The sequence below is a fragment of the Lactuca virosa genome, chromosome 2 (assembly GCF_052849685.1).
Source record: "Lactuca virosa cultivar CGN04683 chromosome 2, Lactuca_virosa_CGN04683_v6, whole genome shotgun sequence".
Classification (NCBI taxonomy): Eukaryota; Viridiplantae; Streptophyta; class Magnoliopsida; order Asterales; family Asteraceae; genus Lactuca; species Lactuca virosa.
Genome location: NC_136427.1, coordinates 62,468,736 through 62,486,436, shown reverse-complemented (window position 1 = coordinate 62,486,436; position 17,701 = coordinate 62,468,736). Strand labels below are relative to the sequence as shown.

The 17,701-nt window shown below is 35.7% G+C and overlaps 1 protein-coding gene across 1 annotated transcript; it reads right to left on the bottom strand.

Annotated features, from left to right (window-relative positions):
• Positions 1–16,247: 16,247 nt before the first annotated feature.
• Positions 16,248–17,057, bottom strand: LOC145156363 (uncharacterized). The gene is made up of 3 exons (XM_079075769.1): positions 16,946–17,057; positions 16,461–16,765; positions 16,248–16,337 (listed from the first exon to the last, which is right to left on the bottom strand). Exons 1-3 carry the CDS (start codon positions 16,946–16,948, stop codon positions 16,262–16,264), a joined length of 384 nt encoding a protein of 127 aa, XP_078931895.1. The 5' UTR covers positions 16,949–17,057; the 3' UTR covers positions 16,248–16,261.
• Positions 17,058–17,701: the final 644 nt, after the last annotated feature.

Genomic DNA, 17,701 nt, shown 5'->3' with positions numbered 1-17,701 from the left:
GTATTATAAGTTAATAATAAATATATGTATAAGAGCAAGTCAGTCTTACCGTTAGTAGGCCTCATTCACGAAGCCGGTCTATAAGGGGGGTATAGGGTTACTGCCTATAAAATGGCAGTTTAATGGGTGTCCACTCTCACCCACCGCTTCCTTGACTGGTGGAAGGTCGTTAGTCGAACGGGTAGGACAAGGACTATAATTCTCCCTTCATTAAAAGTATTAATGATAAATACTAAGTAACTAAACTTTTTATAAATTCCCAATCTTAGTTACTTAGGAAAATGTGAATAAGGTGCTAATCCATGAAATTACACTTTGCACTTTGTTTAAACCGTTAGTGGAGCGTGTGTGGTTAACCGGCACACTAACCTGGATTTAACAAAGTATGCAAAGGGTAACTTAATATTTATCATAGTATCGGTGGAGCTCGTGTTGTTAACCGGCACATCGATTGAGGGGTAAATATTAAGGGTACCAAGTATATTTGCATGGTTACTTCACACCTTGTTTTGTGATCCTCGGCATCCCAGTCACAAAACCTGAAGGGCACACTCGAGATTGAAACATGCCATTGAAAAGTTCAATGAATCTCAAAAGATCTAGGAGTTTCAAATCAATTAAAGACCTAATTACATTATTTCGTTTTTCATGGTGGAAATTGGTAAATCGTCATTTACCTACCTTCAACTATTTTATATCTCGGATTACGGCATCCCTCTTCCAGTTATAAATAGGTTGTTGGATCCTAGCCTTAATATTTCATATTGGGTGTTATATTGAGGACTTTAGATCAACTATCTTGAATATCTCCCAAAAGATGTCTAGTTCAGACATCTATGATCTTCCCAAATCTCTTGGAACTTTACTTCCTCCACCTCCTCCAATTATTCTCCCTAACCCACAAGTTCAAGGTCACTCAAGCCCTAATGGCAAGCAAGGTCTATGTGTGATCACATCTTAGAGATGAAGTCACATATTGACAAGCTGGGAGAGTTGGGTGTCAAAGTCTTGAGAAAGTTGGATGTTCAATCACTTTCTAAGTCACATAGTGAGTTCCATTGGGACTACTATGAAACAGACTATGACATGAACCTTAATGATCATATCTATTTGCTTGGTGCTGCTGAATCAGCAATGATTTGGAACGATAGTAAAGCAAATTTGATTAGAAGATCAACTTTCCAAAAACTTTATGGACAGTGACAATGGTGACACTGGAAATCCAGAAAAAGCATTCTCTTCCCAATGGAAAGGGATTGGCCATAGTCAACCCGGTTGACCAAATGGTAAGGAGAGAGGCGAAGTCTGAGATAGTCCCATTATCAAGGGTCCATAGGTAACTATTGCCAAAGGAAGGGGCATTGGTTACGAAGCTGCCAAATTTACCTAAGGATGTTAAAGTCAATAAGTTTGGCTCTACTTCAGGTAAAGTCCATTGTCTAACTCTATTAAGTACATGTTGATTCTGATCGCGAAGATGGATTTCAATCGCATGGTTCGGTGATCAGAATTTTGGGCTATTACTTAAGATTTATGATATTTATATTGCTTAGGAATAGATAACAACAAGGTTTTCATATGGATTGTAAGGATAAGTTTTTCCGCAAAGTTTTAAAATAAAAGAAAAAGGTTTTGATTTTATTTATTTTAAGTATCCTTACAATGGCATTTGTGAAAAGTTGTTGCTTATAAGATTCCATTGATAGCAATATTGGAAAAATGGATTTGATTCTTTCGGTTGTGGTAGTGTCTAATATTACCAAATAAGGAAAGATTCTCATCACCCAAGGTTCAATTGGACCGAAACTTGGAATCATGCAAGTTGTATAGTATGATGAATGAGAACTTTCAGCTTGGAAAATTAAGACTAATTCCTTATGTGAATAAGGAAAGGACTAAGGGATCGAGTACACATTCTTGTGCACTGGTCAAGTCCACCACAAAAGATCAAGAAGACTATTCGTCATGATTTACTTAAGTTCAGTAAATATGGTTATACTTATAAGTTTAAGTATAAGTCTGTAGCATTGGAGAAGTTTCAATGTGAGACAGAACGAATAAGAAGAATCAAAGTATGGCAGAAAGATAAAAGTTTCTCAAATCTGAAAAGATGGGAGAGTACTTTAGTATCATGTTTATGATCATCTTAATGATTAAGATACCATATCACAATTGGTCCTCTAAAGTCATCTTAGTGCATTCTTATTACTAAGAAGAGGAGTCATGAATTGTTGAAATGGTTAAATCAAAAAGATGAGTCATACTTCGTTCCAAAACAATTCTTAGAGTCATACTCCAAGATTGTAACTTGAGTGACATATCTTAAAGAGGGTTTGTTAACACTAGTCAAATGTAAGAGTAAAAGGTTATCTACTCTTGTACATTTGAAATTGGTAAGTTGTGATGTTTTGGATAAAACAGAGACCAACTTAGGCCAATTGTGTAAAGTGTTAGTCTTGATAAAGAATCCGCACTATCTCTTGAATATTTGACAAGGGAGTCTTATATGTCAAGAGGACAGTGGGAGTCTTAAAGCTCTTGAAAGTTTCAAGACTTAATCAAGAATAAAACCTAAAGTCCTTCACTAGCACACGACTTGAGGTTTATAACCTATCGTGTTGAAATTTTTGTGCCTATTCAAGTTGGCTTTGCATAGGAGTTCTGAGAGTTCTCAATTGGTTGCACAACTACTTGGAAGCAATGGCATGCACCTGAGCTGCCAAATGGCAAGAATTTAAGATTGCACAAGTTTAATCAATATGAGTTTGGATTTGTCACTAACCTTGTCTTGTGATTATGGTTTTGACAAATTCACATGGATAAGAACACATACACTATTAAATCTAAGTGTCATAAGGTTTCTCTCCGATTCATGAAATTGATGGTGAGGAAACACTTTCACTAAGTAGATTTTAGCTAGATAGCAATTGTGATATTTGCATTCTCAAAGTCGTTAGTGGAGCGTGTGTGGTTTACCGGCACACTAACATGGACTTGTGAGAAGTGGCAAAGGTCTAAACAATTGAGACTATGATTACGGCATCCCTTTTCATAGTTCTAAAATTGTTTAGACACACATGTGAGCTATCTAAGAGAGGTGTATGATCTTGATAAAGTTTTATCAAAACAATCTAGTATCAGAAATCTGAACTTTGGTAAGAAAGTCAGCTGATTTCTAAGTACATGTCAAAGCTAGTGGGAGCATAAGTGTTATGCTAATAATCATCATGTTAGTGGGAGCATGATAATTATGACAAAGGTTGCAAGTTAGCAATGTTAATTATAGAAAACAAAAGTTTCAATTCGTGAGGTTGCAGGGGTTGAAAAAGTTGTTTTGCTATAATTAAGGGTGAGGAAATTATACTTCATTTCAATTCTAAAAGCTTAGATTGAGATTTTAATTGTATTTAATCAAGGATATATATATGAATTTCATGTTGGAATGGCTCAACATAAGGAAATTCTATATATGGGTCCATTATTTGCGTTCTAAAATTCGATTATGATTACGACATCCCTTTTCATAATCTGAATTTTGAGAACTTGGCAAATTGAAATGGAAATATTATAGCAAAAGACTGGTTTAGTCTTTATGTGAGACATCATGAATCGTGTCCCATATGCTTCGGATATAGGATCGATTACATGTGCTATATTCATCCTTTCTAAAATTTTCCAAATGCCTGGGGCATTATGAAGGGAAAAGGTCTAGAATTGGATATGACTAAAATGATTAAGCAATTGTCGAGGACAATCTAAGGTTTACCAAAGATTGGTTGCTCAAGGACAGTTGGAAGTATAATGTTAATTCTGGAAGGACCATATTGACATAATCTGTAAGGAGGCAACTCTTGTTCAGAAGTGATAGTCAAAATGGAATATGGAAATGTTTCAAAGTTAGAAATTATTCAATCTGTGTAAGATTAGGAAACTTAATGAAAAAAGGATGTTTCCAAGGAGCTGATCTCCTTTGGAATGCTCTGTAATGATTGTTGTCAAGTCTTTCTGACTTCGTGCATAATCATTAAGAGGATCAATGCATATAAGTTTAGAATCTAACAGATTTCAGTAAATGGCATGAATTTGGAATTCTTGCATTTGCAGTAAGGATTTGGGACTGTGAAAAGAGGATTATTGGAGTGATGTTCAATTGATCTATTTTACAAAGTAAAGATCATAGACAAACATAGTATGCATACTTGGTGTATGGCATGACTAGTGTTTAGAAAACATAGTGTACATGCTTGGAGCATGGGACAACTATTGTTTTAAATTCAAGTATAAAGTTGATAAAACCGAAACAATGAATAATGAGTAATCAGTATGGTGATAAATAAAAGTGTTTATTTATATTCATAGGGTTTGATACCATATTTGATTCATTTATTCTTGTGTTTCACTTTGCATGTTTTGACTTCCAGAATAACTAAGTCGCTCTTCCTGAATGATTAAGTTATTCAAACCATCCACAGTCGGCCATATGTTGGAAGTAGATATGAATCAAGACTGTCATGGGTTGGTTTGTAGAGGTCCAAGTTGGTGGACAAAGTGGTGCTACAACACTCATGAGTGCTCATAAGTTCTGCGTATTGGATTCAACCCGCGCTCATTTGAATTACTTCATGGATTTTATCACGAGTGATCATGAGACGATAATATCTTATATTCTTCAAACCTAGAGATATGAGTTGTTACTATGAGTTGGTTATACATTGATTGCACGAAAACGCATTGGTAACTCGATGTTATAAAACGTGCCTTTGTGTATGATTCAACAAGTAGTAGAACAAGCCATATGAGTCGAAGTTTATCCATTCCTTTTACCTTCGGGATAAAAGCGATATTTGTGGGCCCCTCGATGATTTAAAGATGATACATGTGAGTGCTTGGCCAAGCCAGCACTGATTTGATTTGTTCATTCAGTCAGTCATCATGAATCGGAAATCGGGAAACAACAAATAGACAGAGAGAATGATTGATAATCCATGTCTCAGTCCATATGATAGCTAGAATGGAGGAATATATGATCCCTTATCTAATGGACAAGTCATTGACAAAGGTCAGAGTTCATCGACAAGGTCAGAGTTCGACAGAAGCTTTTGAGAGCTACGATTGCTGATCGGTTCCTGAAGTCATACGCAATAATAGTTTTAGACTTATCCAAGTGGGAGACTGTTGGATTAATGTCTAAGTCCATAACTATAATTGGTAAGACTTGACCCGACCCGGCATGGTCCATTTGGGTTGCATGGCATCATGCATTTGGATAGACTATAATGAGAGAAATAACACTTAAGGTTGGTTAATATATTATAAGTTCTAATATATTAATAAGGTTATTTAATTTGTATTGATCAAGAATTAATTTGGAATTAATTAAGTGATCAAAAGGAGACTAATTAAATATATGGGTTGATTGTGTAAATCATTCATTCTTATATATGTGGGCTTGTGATCCAAGATTTCTTATGTTGGACTAAGTCCATGGGGTGACCCATGGATACTCCATGGAGGTTAAAATCCATGGAGCATAAGGAATGGGTAAAGTTATGAGTTACATGGTGTAACCCTAATATCCACCATATAAAAGAATCACATGGCTGAAGAAATCATGCACTGATATGTGAATATGAGGGCTAGACGATTTCAAGGAGTGTTCCATTTCTCTCAAGTCATTCCATGTGCATTTGGTGTTGTGTGAACCAGTTGAGGTGTCACACTTGGGGCACTAGGCACTCAAGCTTCATGGAGACAAGCTACATCAAACAAAGGTATGTATTCTATCCATTTGATTACCCAAGTATCAAGTATTGTATGCTAGATAGGGTAATACCTTGGAAAGTTCATAATTGCACGTATAATAGAGAAAACATAGATCCAAGGTATTTAGGGTTGCATGTACACTTAGGAGTGTTAGAATGCGCAAAACCCATCAAGACATGTGGGCGTGTCCCATTTGTTCGTATTAACTGGATGAGACTCGTGGGTGAGGCCCATATGATTATGGCAGTGCAGGTGAGACCTGGTAGAGACCAATTGGGTCAAAGTATTGGACCATGGTTTTAGTGGGATGATTATGTGGTCATTGAGTGGCATAGAGTGATGCATAGGGTAAGGTAGCCTTATTAGTTGGACTCTTAGGAACCTGGTGGCTGGACTAGGTGCGAGACTGGCAGTCTCAGAAGTGGTTTGGGGATTTTTATATCCCAGTTTAGTGAATGATTATCGTGAATAAGAAGATTTCAGTTGAAATGCAAGTGCAATCCTTGGTTCTCATGTTATAAGTTATGTACCGAGTTGGCTTTTGGTTGAGACTCGCGTTAGGAATCGTTAGTGTATATGTGCAAGATCTTTTATTTCAACAAGATATGAATTAAGGAATTTGTATGTCAAGCGCATCAACTGAAGGGTTCGGAGTGAAAAGGGATGTTTTTAGTTCTGATGGTAGAAAAGGCCCTTATTATTGTGCTTTAGAACGGTTCTACCTGTGCGTAGGTCTGGCAAATTATGGGGTTTCAAAATTATAGCAGTAGCGTATTGGTTTGGTAGTTAAGAAATCATCGACTTGTTCAACGCTAGATGGTTTAACTCCCAGATTGCCTCTTGTTGCTCATGAATTTGTTAACTTCAGGATGATTCTTTTACTAGAAGGACTATCTAATCTCTTTTATCATGTGAAAAGTTAATCAAGGGATGGTAGTGTTATGATCAGTTGGAACATGAAACAGAATTGTAATATCAATGTTTCACCATGGGTTGTCTATCAGGGAGTCAGACAGGGTTTAGAATATCGGATTTCGAGCAGAGTAGTAATGGATATTCTTCAGGGGTAGCAGAGGAAGTGTTCTAGTTGTCCGGGTGGCTAGGAGGTAGTAAGAATAGATTTCGAGGCTGAAAGCTAATTTAAGTGGGGGGAGTTGTAACACAGTGATTTCCATTTTTTGTTCTTTGGTCCAAATGCCAGACATTTGGCATAGAACGCTCGGCGTTTAAACGTCAGGCATTCTATGATGGATGCCATGCGTTTGCACGAGAGACCAAACCCTAATTTTTAGGGGTTGCACCCTATTTAAAGAACATTATGGTCTCAACACCCTTCACCAATCTAGCCTCCATCCTTATTTCGAAAACCCTAAGTGTGTATGAGATTTTGAAGCCTTGTGCATCTTTTTGGTATCATTTTAGTGTTATTGGTAGAAAAGGAAGATCATTGGAGTGTTTTTGTTGCTCTCAAGCTTGTGGATCTGGACTCTTGGCATCTTGGAGCATCATTTTGTGGTATAAAGTTCCGAACTTGATCATCATATCTCTAGATCTTGTTTATGTTAGAAGTTTCTGCTATTTAGATTCATTTTCTTGGTCTTTTGGGTGGGATCTAGCTTAGACCAAAGGAGTTGTCCTTTTGGACATTTTACGGTAGATTAAGTGATAAAAGTGTGATCTTGGACCTTCTTTTCATTCCATACAAGTTTTGAGGTGTCTTAAAGGGGTTATGGAATGGGAGTTTTAGCTTTTGAGCTCATTCTAACCATGCATGGACATAAAGTTTGCAACTTTATGGCTTTAGACGTTCTATTAGCTATGGATCTGAAGTTTGGACTTGATATCTTAAGCCATTAGTCATTGGTTTGGAAATTGGTGAACAGTGAGCAAATGCCAGGCTTTTGCATGTGAACACTCGACATTCGGACGCCAGGCGTCATAGGGAGGAACACCAGGCGTTCTATGCAGAAGCCCAACGGGTCTGTTTGGGCCTTGGGCCATTAGGGGTCTTGGTCTTGTTCTAGTTGGGCTTGTATAAAAAGGGCAAAATGGTCTTTCACCCTTATCTTGATAAGGAATGGACTAGACCATGGGTTTAGGTTAAACCCTTTTTATTGATTGGTTTTGTTTCTGGTTTTGATTTAACGTGAGGAGCAGTGTTCGCCATGGATCAAGTGTTTTTTCAGTTATCATCAGTAGAGGTGAGTCTCCTCATTGTACTCTTGGGTCGAAGGCATCAATGCCGGCCCACTAAGATATGTTATGCTAGTTGTCTATGTGACTCTTGCACGGTATGTAGGGCTAGGCCCATTATTATGTTTGGTTGAACACATTAGTATATTGGGATAGGCCAATTTGTATGTTGGGATAGGCCCATTGATAAGGAAGGGCTAGGCCCATTGTATGTTATGTAGGTGCTAACTGTCTTCGTGACTATTGCATTTGTATGATCAACATAGGCCCATTGATTTGGCAGGGTTGGGCCAAATATGCAGGTTGGGCCCAATGTGAGGTCTAGGTCCAATGTTATGTATGGTATGTGGTATCTTGGGGAACTCACTTAGCTCTGTGCTTACGGTTTTATGGTTATGGTTTCAGGTACTTCGGGTTCGCAAGGGAAGGGTCCGATGTGATCGCAGCGCATCCACCCATGTTTCCGCATTACGATGATTTTGGGATTGTACTCTGATAACTGTTTTCTTATAAAGTACCTTTGAATATTTAGAAAAAGGATAATGAATGTTCGACTTATAGTTAATTAATGTTTAAATTAAAAATGAAATTTTTACCTCATAATTTTTGGGACGTTAAAGTGATTTTGTTTCATCTAGTTTCCAAAGCTCTAATCCTTCAGCTGTCAGAATCTCACAAATCTCTTTCAACTGTTTGACTAACATCTTCCATTGAACTTTTTCCATTGTTATCTATTTTTTAAGTTGTGCCACTTCTGGATCAATATCAAACAATTGTGATTGATTTTCTAATTCTCGGAAGTATCTTATGTCAGTCCATCTCGGATTCTGAGATCTCACTTTAATAACAAATAAATGTGATTTTAAGGTTAACATTAACAGTGTTTTCCAAGATGGCCAAAAATGTTTACCCACCGGTTATTGACACGAATAGTCCCTATGGTTTGGGGTAATTTGCGCGCTTGGTCCCTAACTTATTTTTTTAACTTAGAAGGTCCCTACTGCTTGTTTTTATTATGCGCTTGGTCCCTAATGTTTGTTTTAGTTATGCACTTGGTCCTTGTCTTACCTAAAATGATTATTATTTAAATAGGGAAAAATAGTGGGGTAGGTAAGGTAAGGTGAGGGGTGGGGTTGGAGGTGTGTTTATTTAAATAAATTAAAAAATCAAGGGAAAATAGTCTTTTTAGGTAAGACAGGGACCAAGCATGTAACAAAAACTAACAGTAGGGACCTTCCGGGTTAAAAAATAAGTTAGGGACCAAACGCGCAAATTACCTTAAACCATAGGGACCATTTGTGTAATTTACTCTTGTTTTTTTTACCCGAACCAAAAACAACCTACCTATATACGGATTTTGAATCTTAAACTGTTCCCTCTTTATGCTCTTTATCTCTCCCATCGCCTAGAAATTCGCTTGTGCTCTGTGTTCTTCGTGTTCATCCTCAAGCTTTCAACAATGGCTTCCAAAACAGCTAACACTCCATCAAAGAAGAAATCGTCAAAGGGTTTTGCAAAATCTTCTTCAGATGCACCCATCTTGAGCGACACAACAAATGTAACGATCCAAAAACCATAAGGTAAAAATTTCATCTTTAATTCAACCAAAACACCAATTATCTTTTATTCAAAGTTTTAAAAGTATTTTATAATAAAACAATCATCAGAGTACAATCCCAAAATTATTACATTGCTAAAACATGGGTGGATGCAGTGCAGACACGCGGGGCCCTTCCTTTTCGTATCGGAAGTACCTAAATCCATAAACAATAAAGCGTAAGCACAAAGCTTAATGAGTTCTCCAAAATACCACATACCATACATACAATAGAGAATGCTATGTGCCAACCATAGTCTTGCCATTATGCCACGAGTCGTATCATGGTCTTTCCTTGCTAGGCTAGGGGACAAAACCCTAGGTCTTATGGACAAGTGCCAAGAGCCGCCTCCTAGTCTTCCATGCAAGCATCAAAAAGACAACTATCATACAATCTATATCTAACTATTACTTATCTTCCAGGGTCCGATCCCTGGTCTTGCATACAAAATTGTCAGGAGCCACCTCCAGGTCTTTCATACAAATGCCAAGGGCTACCCCCTGGTCTTCCCATTAGCCAATGAGCCGGCATTGGTGCCTTCGACCCATAGTAGAGTGAGGAGACTCACCTCAAGCCACTGGATATCTCAGATAAAAGCTCGGATTGTGGATCCGAAAAATCCCCGCAATAACCCGGTCTGCGTCGAAGAGTCACCATACTGAAAATAGATCATACAAACCATCGGAACGCATATATATATATATATATATATATATATATATATATATATATATATATATATATATATATATATATATATATATCGAGGAGTCTCATATTCTACAAGCTTCTTGGTTTCATAGCAGCTCTACTTGACTCGAGTAAGGATCATCTGCTTCCAGTAGTACGGGCCCATACTAACTTCCATATCTATTTGTACTTTCCTCAAGTATCGCTTTGAATGCTCCAAAGCACACATTGTCCAAACATACAATCCTCAACAAGATAAGGATCCCAACTCTAAATCTCTTCCTAGGTTTTCCTAGGGCAATCACCACACCACTCTCTACCATCAGCTGTAGAAGGAACTCCCACTAACTCCCTCTAATTAGATCACAAATATAATTACATATCACTGACACCAGATAATTCTTCGAATGAAAGGTCTCACACTACAACGGTTGGACTCAAACAAGAGTTGCGCAATTGAGTTAAAACCTAACCTTCTAAAATTATTTAGTCTCGTTAATATGTAACTTAACATATTTGCTTACTAGTTAGCTAAAGCTACTGGGAACTCCTAAAAATCACAAAGCAAGCAACATTTGAGCATTGAGTAATCGGAACAAGCAAACCCTAAACAGGCCATCCTATCACTAACCGATCAGTGCTAGCATTAAAGTCTACAAGCTCATACAATAGGCGAACAAAGGCATCTCTCCTAGCATTTTATCATGCAAATCCTGAGCAGATCCTTAGCCCTAACTAGCATGCGATTTAAAAATTCATAAATCAAAGCATATCATATAACATGTATAGGTATTTTGGATAAACTTAATTGAGCTCGGTCGATTGCATGCACCACACCCTTTTTTTTATTAGAAAAGCCCTTTTTTTATAAAACATTTTCTTTTGAAAAATTCTACCAAACCCTCAGTTTGAGTTCACGTACACCCAAGAGTATGTCTGAATCCCTTAAACCAAGGCTCTGAATCCATCAACCCTCACCAGCACCAGAACCACAAACTGGTCTGGAAAATCCTCGCACTAACATCATCAAATAATATCAAATTAATAATTGGTTCTCGACCCATAATCAATAATCTAAGCTACTTGCGCAATGTACAGGGTAAAATACCATTCTATCCTTTTTCTTATTTGTCCCAAAACCAAGGCCTAGCCCAGTTGCTCTAAAGGCCCAAAATCCTAAATGACATCACAAGGCCCAATAAGGCCCAACTTCGAAATTGGGCCCAAAAGTAATCATGGACCTAATCCCAAGAAAGACCATAGTCTATCCATGACCCAAAGTCAAGAATCAAATGGCCCACCAAGGCCGAAACTAGAGAAAGTCAAACCGAAAGTCAATCTGCTGAGTACGCGGGGCGTACTCAGCTCGTACGCTTAGCGTACTACTTCCGGGGCCAGTACGTGCAACGTACCATATGGGTACGCCCAGGGTACTCCCTAGATCATCAATCCACTCCATTAAGCACTTAATCAGTTGAGACCTCAAGCCAAGCTCTCAGATCTAATGCTAAAGGGTGACTTAATACGTAAAGTAGGCAACTTTACACCCATGCATGACTTAATTAGACCCAACACTCAAAAAGAAGCTTAATAAGGCTCTTAATACTTTCATGGACCAATATCTTACATAAAGTTTGCATTTTTATGAAGAAGGGACCTCCATGGAACTAAGATCTAACATCCAAGGTTTATGGAGTAAATCAAAAGCACAACTTTAGCTCAATAGATTCAAAAATGAATAAAAATGGTCGCAAAACTAGATCTAGCATAATAAACATCAAGTATGGAACTTTATACCATAAATGGCTTGCAAAGATGATGATGAATATGAATCAACAAGCATAAGCTACTCCCAAGCAACCACCAAGAGTTCTTCTTTTTCTTCTTTCACTAAGACACCACCAAATCTCACTTTCAAGCTCAAAACTCACAAGAGGCACTAAGGGTTTCATTTTTAGGGTGTAGGTTGATGGATGCTTATCAATGGAATGTCCCAAGGTGGTATAAGTCGTTTAAATATGGTGCAAACCCTAAAAATGAGGGTTTACCTATGCACCACGTACGCCATGCGTACTCAACATACGCGTTGTGTACGTGGATGAAACCAGCGTCCAGAAGAGAGCTAGTACGCTAAGCGTACTCATAGAGTACACCCCGCGTACTATCTAGGGACCAAAATGATATAGATTTTGTATTAAGGGATCAAAAGGAAACATACCAGATTACGAATGTTGCAAAGTTGGTTTAACTATTTCATTCTTGAAGAATACCCTACATCGTGGCCAAAAACATATATTTTATGTTTTTATCATGTACAGAAGTGAAAAGAAATGAGATATAAACATCTAATGATGTCACTGCAGGATATCATCTAATTGGTGTGATTAGAAATAAAGACAGTTGTAAATTAGAGACAAGGTTTAAAATCTTGTTTTTAAGAAAATCACGTAGGTTTTAGAAAATCGATGGCTACAAAAGCCAAAAACATAAAGTAAGTAAAAAGAATCGATTAGTGCGAAGTTCAAGAATCATTAAACCAAATAAGACGGGACTACAAATCACACACCAAAACATAACATATTACCTTGCTATAATAAAAGGATGAGCAAACACATTGCATAATAAAAAGATAATGTGACATACCCTTGGAGCATACGTGTTTGATTTGGTAATGGAAATATTGGAGGTTCAGCTTAGCTTTTGTAGGAACCGAAACCTGAACCTGAACCATAACTGGTACATATGGTTCGTACGGGCTCCACATCCTTATGAAAAACAATTTGAGAAGACTTAGATGATGAAACAACTGCATGAATCGACATAGATGGTTCTGTGGTGATGTTTTCGCTTGAATACATGCAAATAATAATAATAATAATAATAATATTGTATAATTTTGTAACTTGTGATTTTGTTTTGATGTTTTGGTCGTTTATAAACAATTTTTATTCATAAAACTTGAATTTACAATGATATAAGCATGAGACACTTCAAATTCTGCAGAACTTTTTATAGGTCTATTGTGTTTGAGAAAAAAAAATAAACTAGTACCATAAAATTTTTGTCGCGTTTAAAGAAAAAAAATGGTTTTTGCATATTTCTTGTTATGAAAAAGCTTAAGTTGATAATCACTCTGTAAAGAGGTAATATGTTGCACAGATATGAAATTCCGTTACTACTTTTCATCTGTTGGTTAACATTTTGAGATAATAAGATCAACTAAAAAACAACAAAAGTTATATATATCAGTGTTGTAAAAATCCCGATTAATCCCTAGGCGCTACCCGACCGATTAGAGGGCGCCTAGCGATTAATTACTGCCTACAGAATAACTAAAATAGTAGAAAACGATAAAATGTTAACACTTTGAACAAGTTCTATCTCAATAGAAACCATTTGAGGAATGATTAATGTTGTATTAATTATATTGACCTATTTTATTAAGATATTAGTAATATTTACGAACTTTGTTATGATATTTGTCATATTTAATCTTTGAAAATATAATGAGTTAGCAATTAATGGTCCCCGATTAAGCACCGCCTAACCGATTAATCCCTTAACCCCAGTTCACCGACTAGCTAATGTCGAGCGTTTTTTACAACCTTGATATATATATATATATATATATATATATATATATATATATATATATATATATATATATATATATTCTTAATCACTCACTTTAAAGAGGCAATTCTTTGGTTGGATTTGTGATAAGCAACTTCATAACCATCCTATTTCTCCGGTTATAAGCATGAGTCGGAATAATTAAATTGTGCTCTCCGGTTATAAGCATGAGTCGGAATAATTAAATTGTGCACAAGATTGTTATGATCAAAATAATTGGGAGGACTATGAACATCACCTTAACACTATAGCATAACAAGATTAATTGGAAAACTCAAAAGACATTAAACCGATCACCTGATAAGTAGAATATGAAAGTCTTACATACAAATATAATAATTTTATAAGCCACCATCAGTTTAATCAAGGTCCAACATTTCATATTCTTGTTGTTTGTGAATTTCATTCTTTTAGTCACAGTTTTAACATCAGAAAAGAAAAAATTGAAAATTCAGATGACATGTCTACTAGGAATAACATTTAAGTAAGACATTCCCCACCAAAAAAGAGCTAATCATAAGTACCACAAGAAAAATCAAGATGTACATCAAGATTAAATGGAAAGAATAAAATATATAATACAATGGATTTTATACAGGTAAATTCACTATCAGACATCCTCCTCCTGAGTCGGGACTCAACGACCAACGATGTGATGGAATATTGGAGACGTGATGACCAACAGAGGTTGGGTGAAAACCCTAGAACTTTAATAGTCTAAGGAAGCCAGGCTTCATGAGGTGAAGAAAAAGGGGAGGAATTGTGTCGCCGGAGAAGATCGTCGATGACTTTTGCCGTCGAATGGGAGGGTCGATGGAGGTGAGAAATCTACGTGAAATAAATGGGGGTAAAGAACCAAAGACGGGATAAATAGAAGTTCGTAATAGTTGATAAAGAATTGGTTAAGGAAATAACTAATTTACCATAATTAAATATATATAAAGTTACTATTATACCATTATCAAATGATTGATTTAGAATCATCATACATTCACACAATATTTGTAGTCATACATAAACCTATATATATATATATATATATATATATATATATATATATATATATATATATATATATATATATATATATATATATATATATATATATATATATATATAGGCTTAGGTTATTCTATTAAAACTAATTATTGTGTTATTGTATGTATAAATCTGGGCCAATCATTTTACTTATTTTAAGAAAGTGACTAATACATATTATTAAATTAAAAATAATTGAAAAATACCATCCAATTTAACTAGAAGGGTATTTTAGTCAATTAATACATATTTAATAAAGGAAATTTGCATATTTTAAGGGATCATAGATTCTATTAATTTTAAAAATCCGAATTTTAATAATTATAAGGTTTTTAATTCGGACATTCTGACAGAATATGTTTGAGTATGTTCAAAAATAATTATATTCTAGAATAACAAATTTTCTTGATCATAACTTTAAAAATTTCTTGTAGAATAACAAATTCTCGAACCAGCAATTGAAGAATTAAAACAAAAATTACATTAATTCTTATAGAATACATGTAACAATTGTTAAGAATTACATTTATTGTTAAAGAATAAAACTAACAAAGTTTTAACTCGGGAAAAAAAATCAAAATCTAACAAATACACTAATTCATTCTAAAAGAATAATGTTGCTAAGAAACACTTTTAATTTTGTTGTCCGTTCTTCAAGCATCAACTTCTTCAAGCATCAACTTCTATGACGCATTAGCAAATGATAAATAAAAACATATATTCCTTTGGAAAAATAAGCGGACTTGTTAACTGCACCAAAACCAATAACCAAAAATTGTAGAACATGTATAATCAATGAGAAAAAATCAATATTTCATTCCAACAGAATTAGAATTCGTGTTTCCATTCCGATAGAATTTGAATTCGTGATTCTATTCCGATAGAATTAGCTTACCACATAAATCGTTGATCCTTTTGGCCATTTCCTTTACATCTTTTTCAGCTTTCTTGATGCTTGTGGAATATGGCCCCAATCCCTGCATAAGTCTTCATCAATTCAGTTGCGATAAATAGAACATTTCAACCAACACAAAATATCAACTCAAACGTTTCTCTATAATGCCCATGAACTCTAGTAAAATGCAAGATAAAGATCAAACTATCCTAAGTTCCTAACAGCTGAAGGCATTTAAAAATCAATTTTAAATAAAATTGTATTAAATCGCAACAATTCATCAGCTTTAATATGAAGGTTTAAATTTGAAATTTTAGATTTGAAATTTAAAATTTAAAATTTAAATTTAAAAGGAACCCATAAATTGTTAATTATTATGTAAGAAAAAAAAAAGATTACCTAATCTACCAATATAAGTTGTCTCCATTAGTTGTGTCAAAGGTTCAATAGCTTACCCTGCAATAGCAGGCAATGCAAGCAATACAAGCTCTGTTTGCACACTTGGAGGCGAAGTCCCCACCGATTCACTAATCAAAAAAAATGTAAAACAATAACAAAAATCAAGATTACACATTTCGAATCACTTATGTATGATTTCAAAATAACTCGATAAGCAACTAAAGAGATGATCAGTGATTCAAGAATCTTACATTGGTTCATCGATTGACCCATTTAGGAGCCTCTCTAGTGTTTCGTCAAATCTTTCATCCAAATTAGAAGCATTATGATCGTAATCCAAAGCTTCTTGATCACTAATTAACCCACAATTCCTAATTACATTGTCGAATCTTAATCTCCTACTCTTAATCCCAGTTCGAATTACACCAAGGTTTTGTATTTGTAACTGGGTATCGAAATGCATCCCGATTGCTCTTTTTTCACTTATCACACCAGCTATTCCACAGCTCAATGCACCAACAACCGCCATTTTTGCCCTAACTTTGAGCTTTTGAGTCTAAAATAAGACTAATCAATTCAATATTTGCAAGAAGTAACAGAATGGGGTCATTACTTCATAACACAAAAGCTGAAAAAAAAAGCCTTACAGAATCTTTATTGATCAACTTGTCGTGCAAAAACATTCAGGAGCACACAAAGATTCAGAAGCATAAGCACAAAAAGAAAAGGTTCTTACCATTTAGATATGGAGGAGGGATTCGGTGCTGGCAGTGGCCCGTTTGATTCCTCTTCATCCTCGTCGCAGAACTCATCGGGTTTCGGTCCGGGATCGCCGACGATGCATCGTCCGGTGGGGGTGTTGAAGAGAGCGAGGAGTGATGGTCCCATTAGGGCATCGATTATCCATGAGTCGGATTGGGCTTGGATCCAGCAAAGGTCTTGGTGAAGGTGCTGATTTTTGGCGAAGGTCGATGAGGCAGATACGACGTTGGGGGTCGCAGGCGGCAATGAGAATGTGAGGAAGACCAGCTTATTTATTTAGGTTTTAAGGTGAGGAAGACCAGCGACTATCCCATGATTATAGGAATTATTTTTGGAAGTTACTAAACAAATTACTAAATTACCCTTATTTATTTATTTAATTTTTTAATTTTTTATTTAATTTTGATTGGCCCACATTTATGCATACAATAACACAATAATTACTTTAAACATTTGAACCTACCTCTCTCTCTCTCTCTCTCTCTCTCTCTCTCTCTCTCTCTCTCTCTCTCTCTCTCTCTCTCTCTCTCTCTCTCTCTATATATATATATATATATATATATATATATATATATATATATATATATATATATATATATATATACTTCTTATTTAAATATTCAAAAAAAATTAGAAGGATATAATGGTGGATTTACCAACCTTTTAGTAGTTCTGTAGTGATAAGGTGACACCCATCATATTAGTGGTTAGTGGTGGGTAGCAGCGAGTC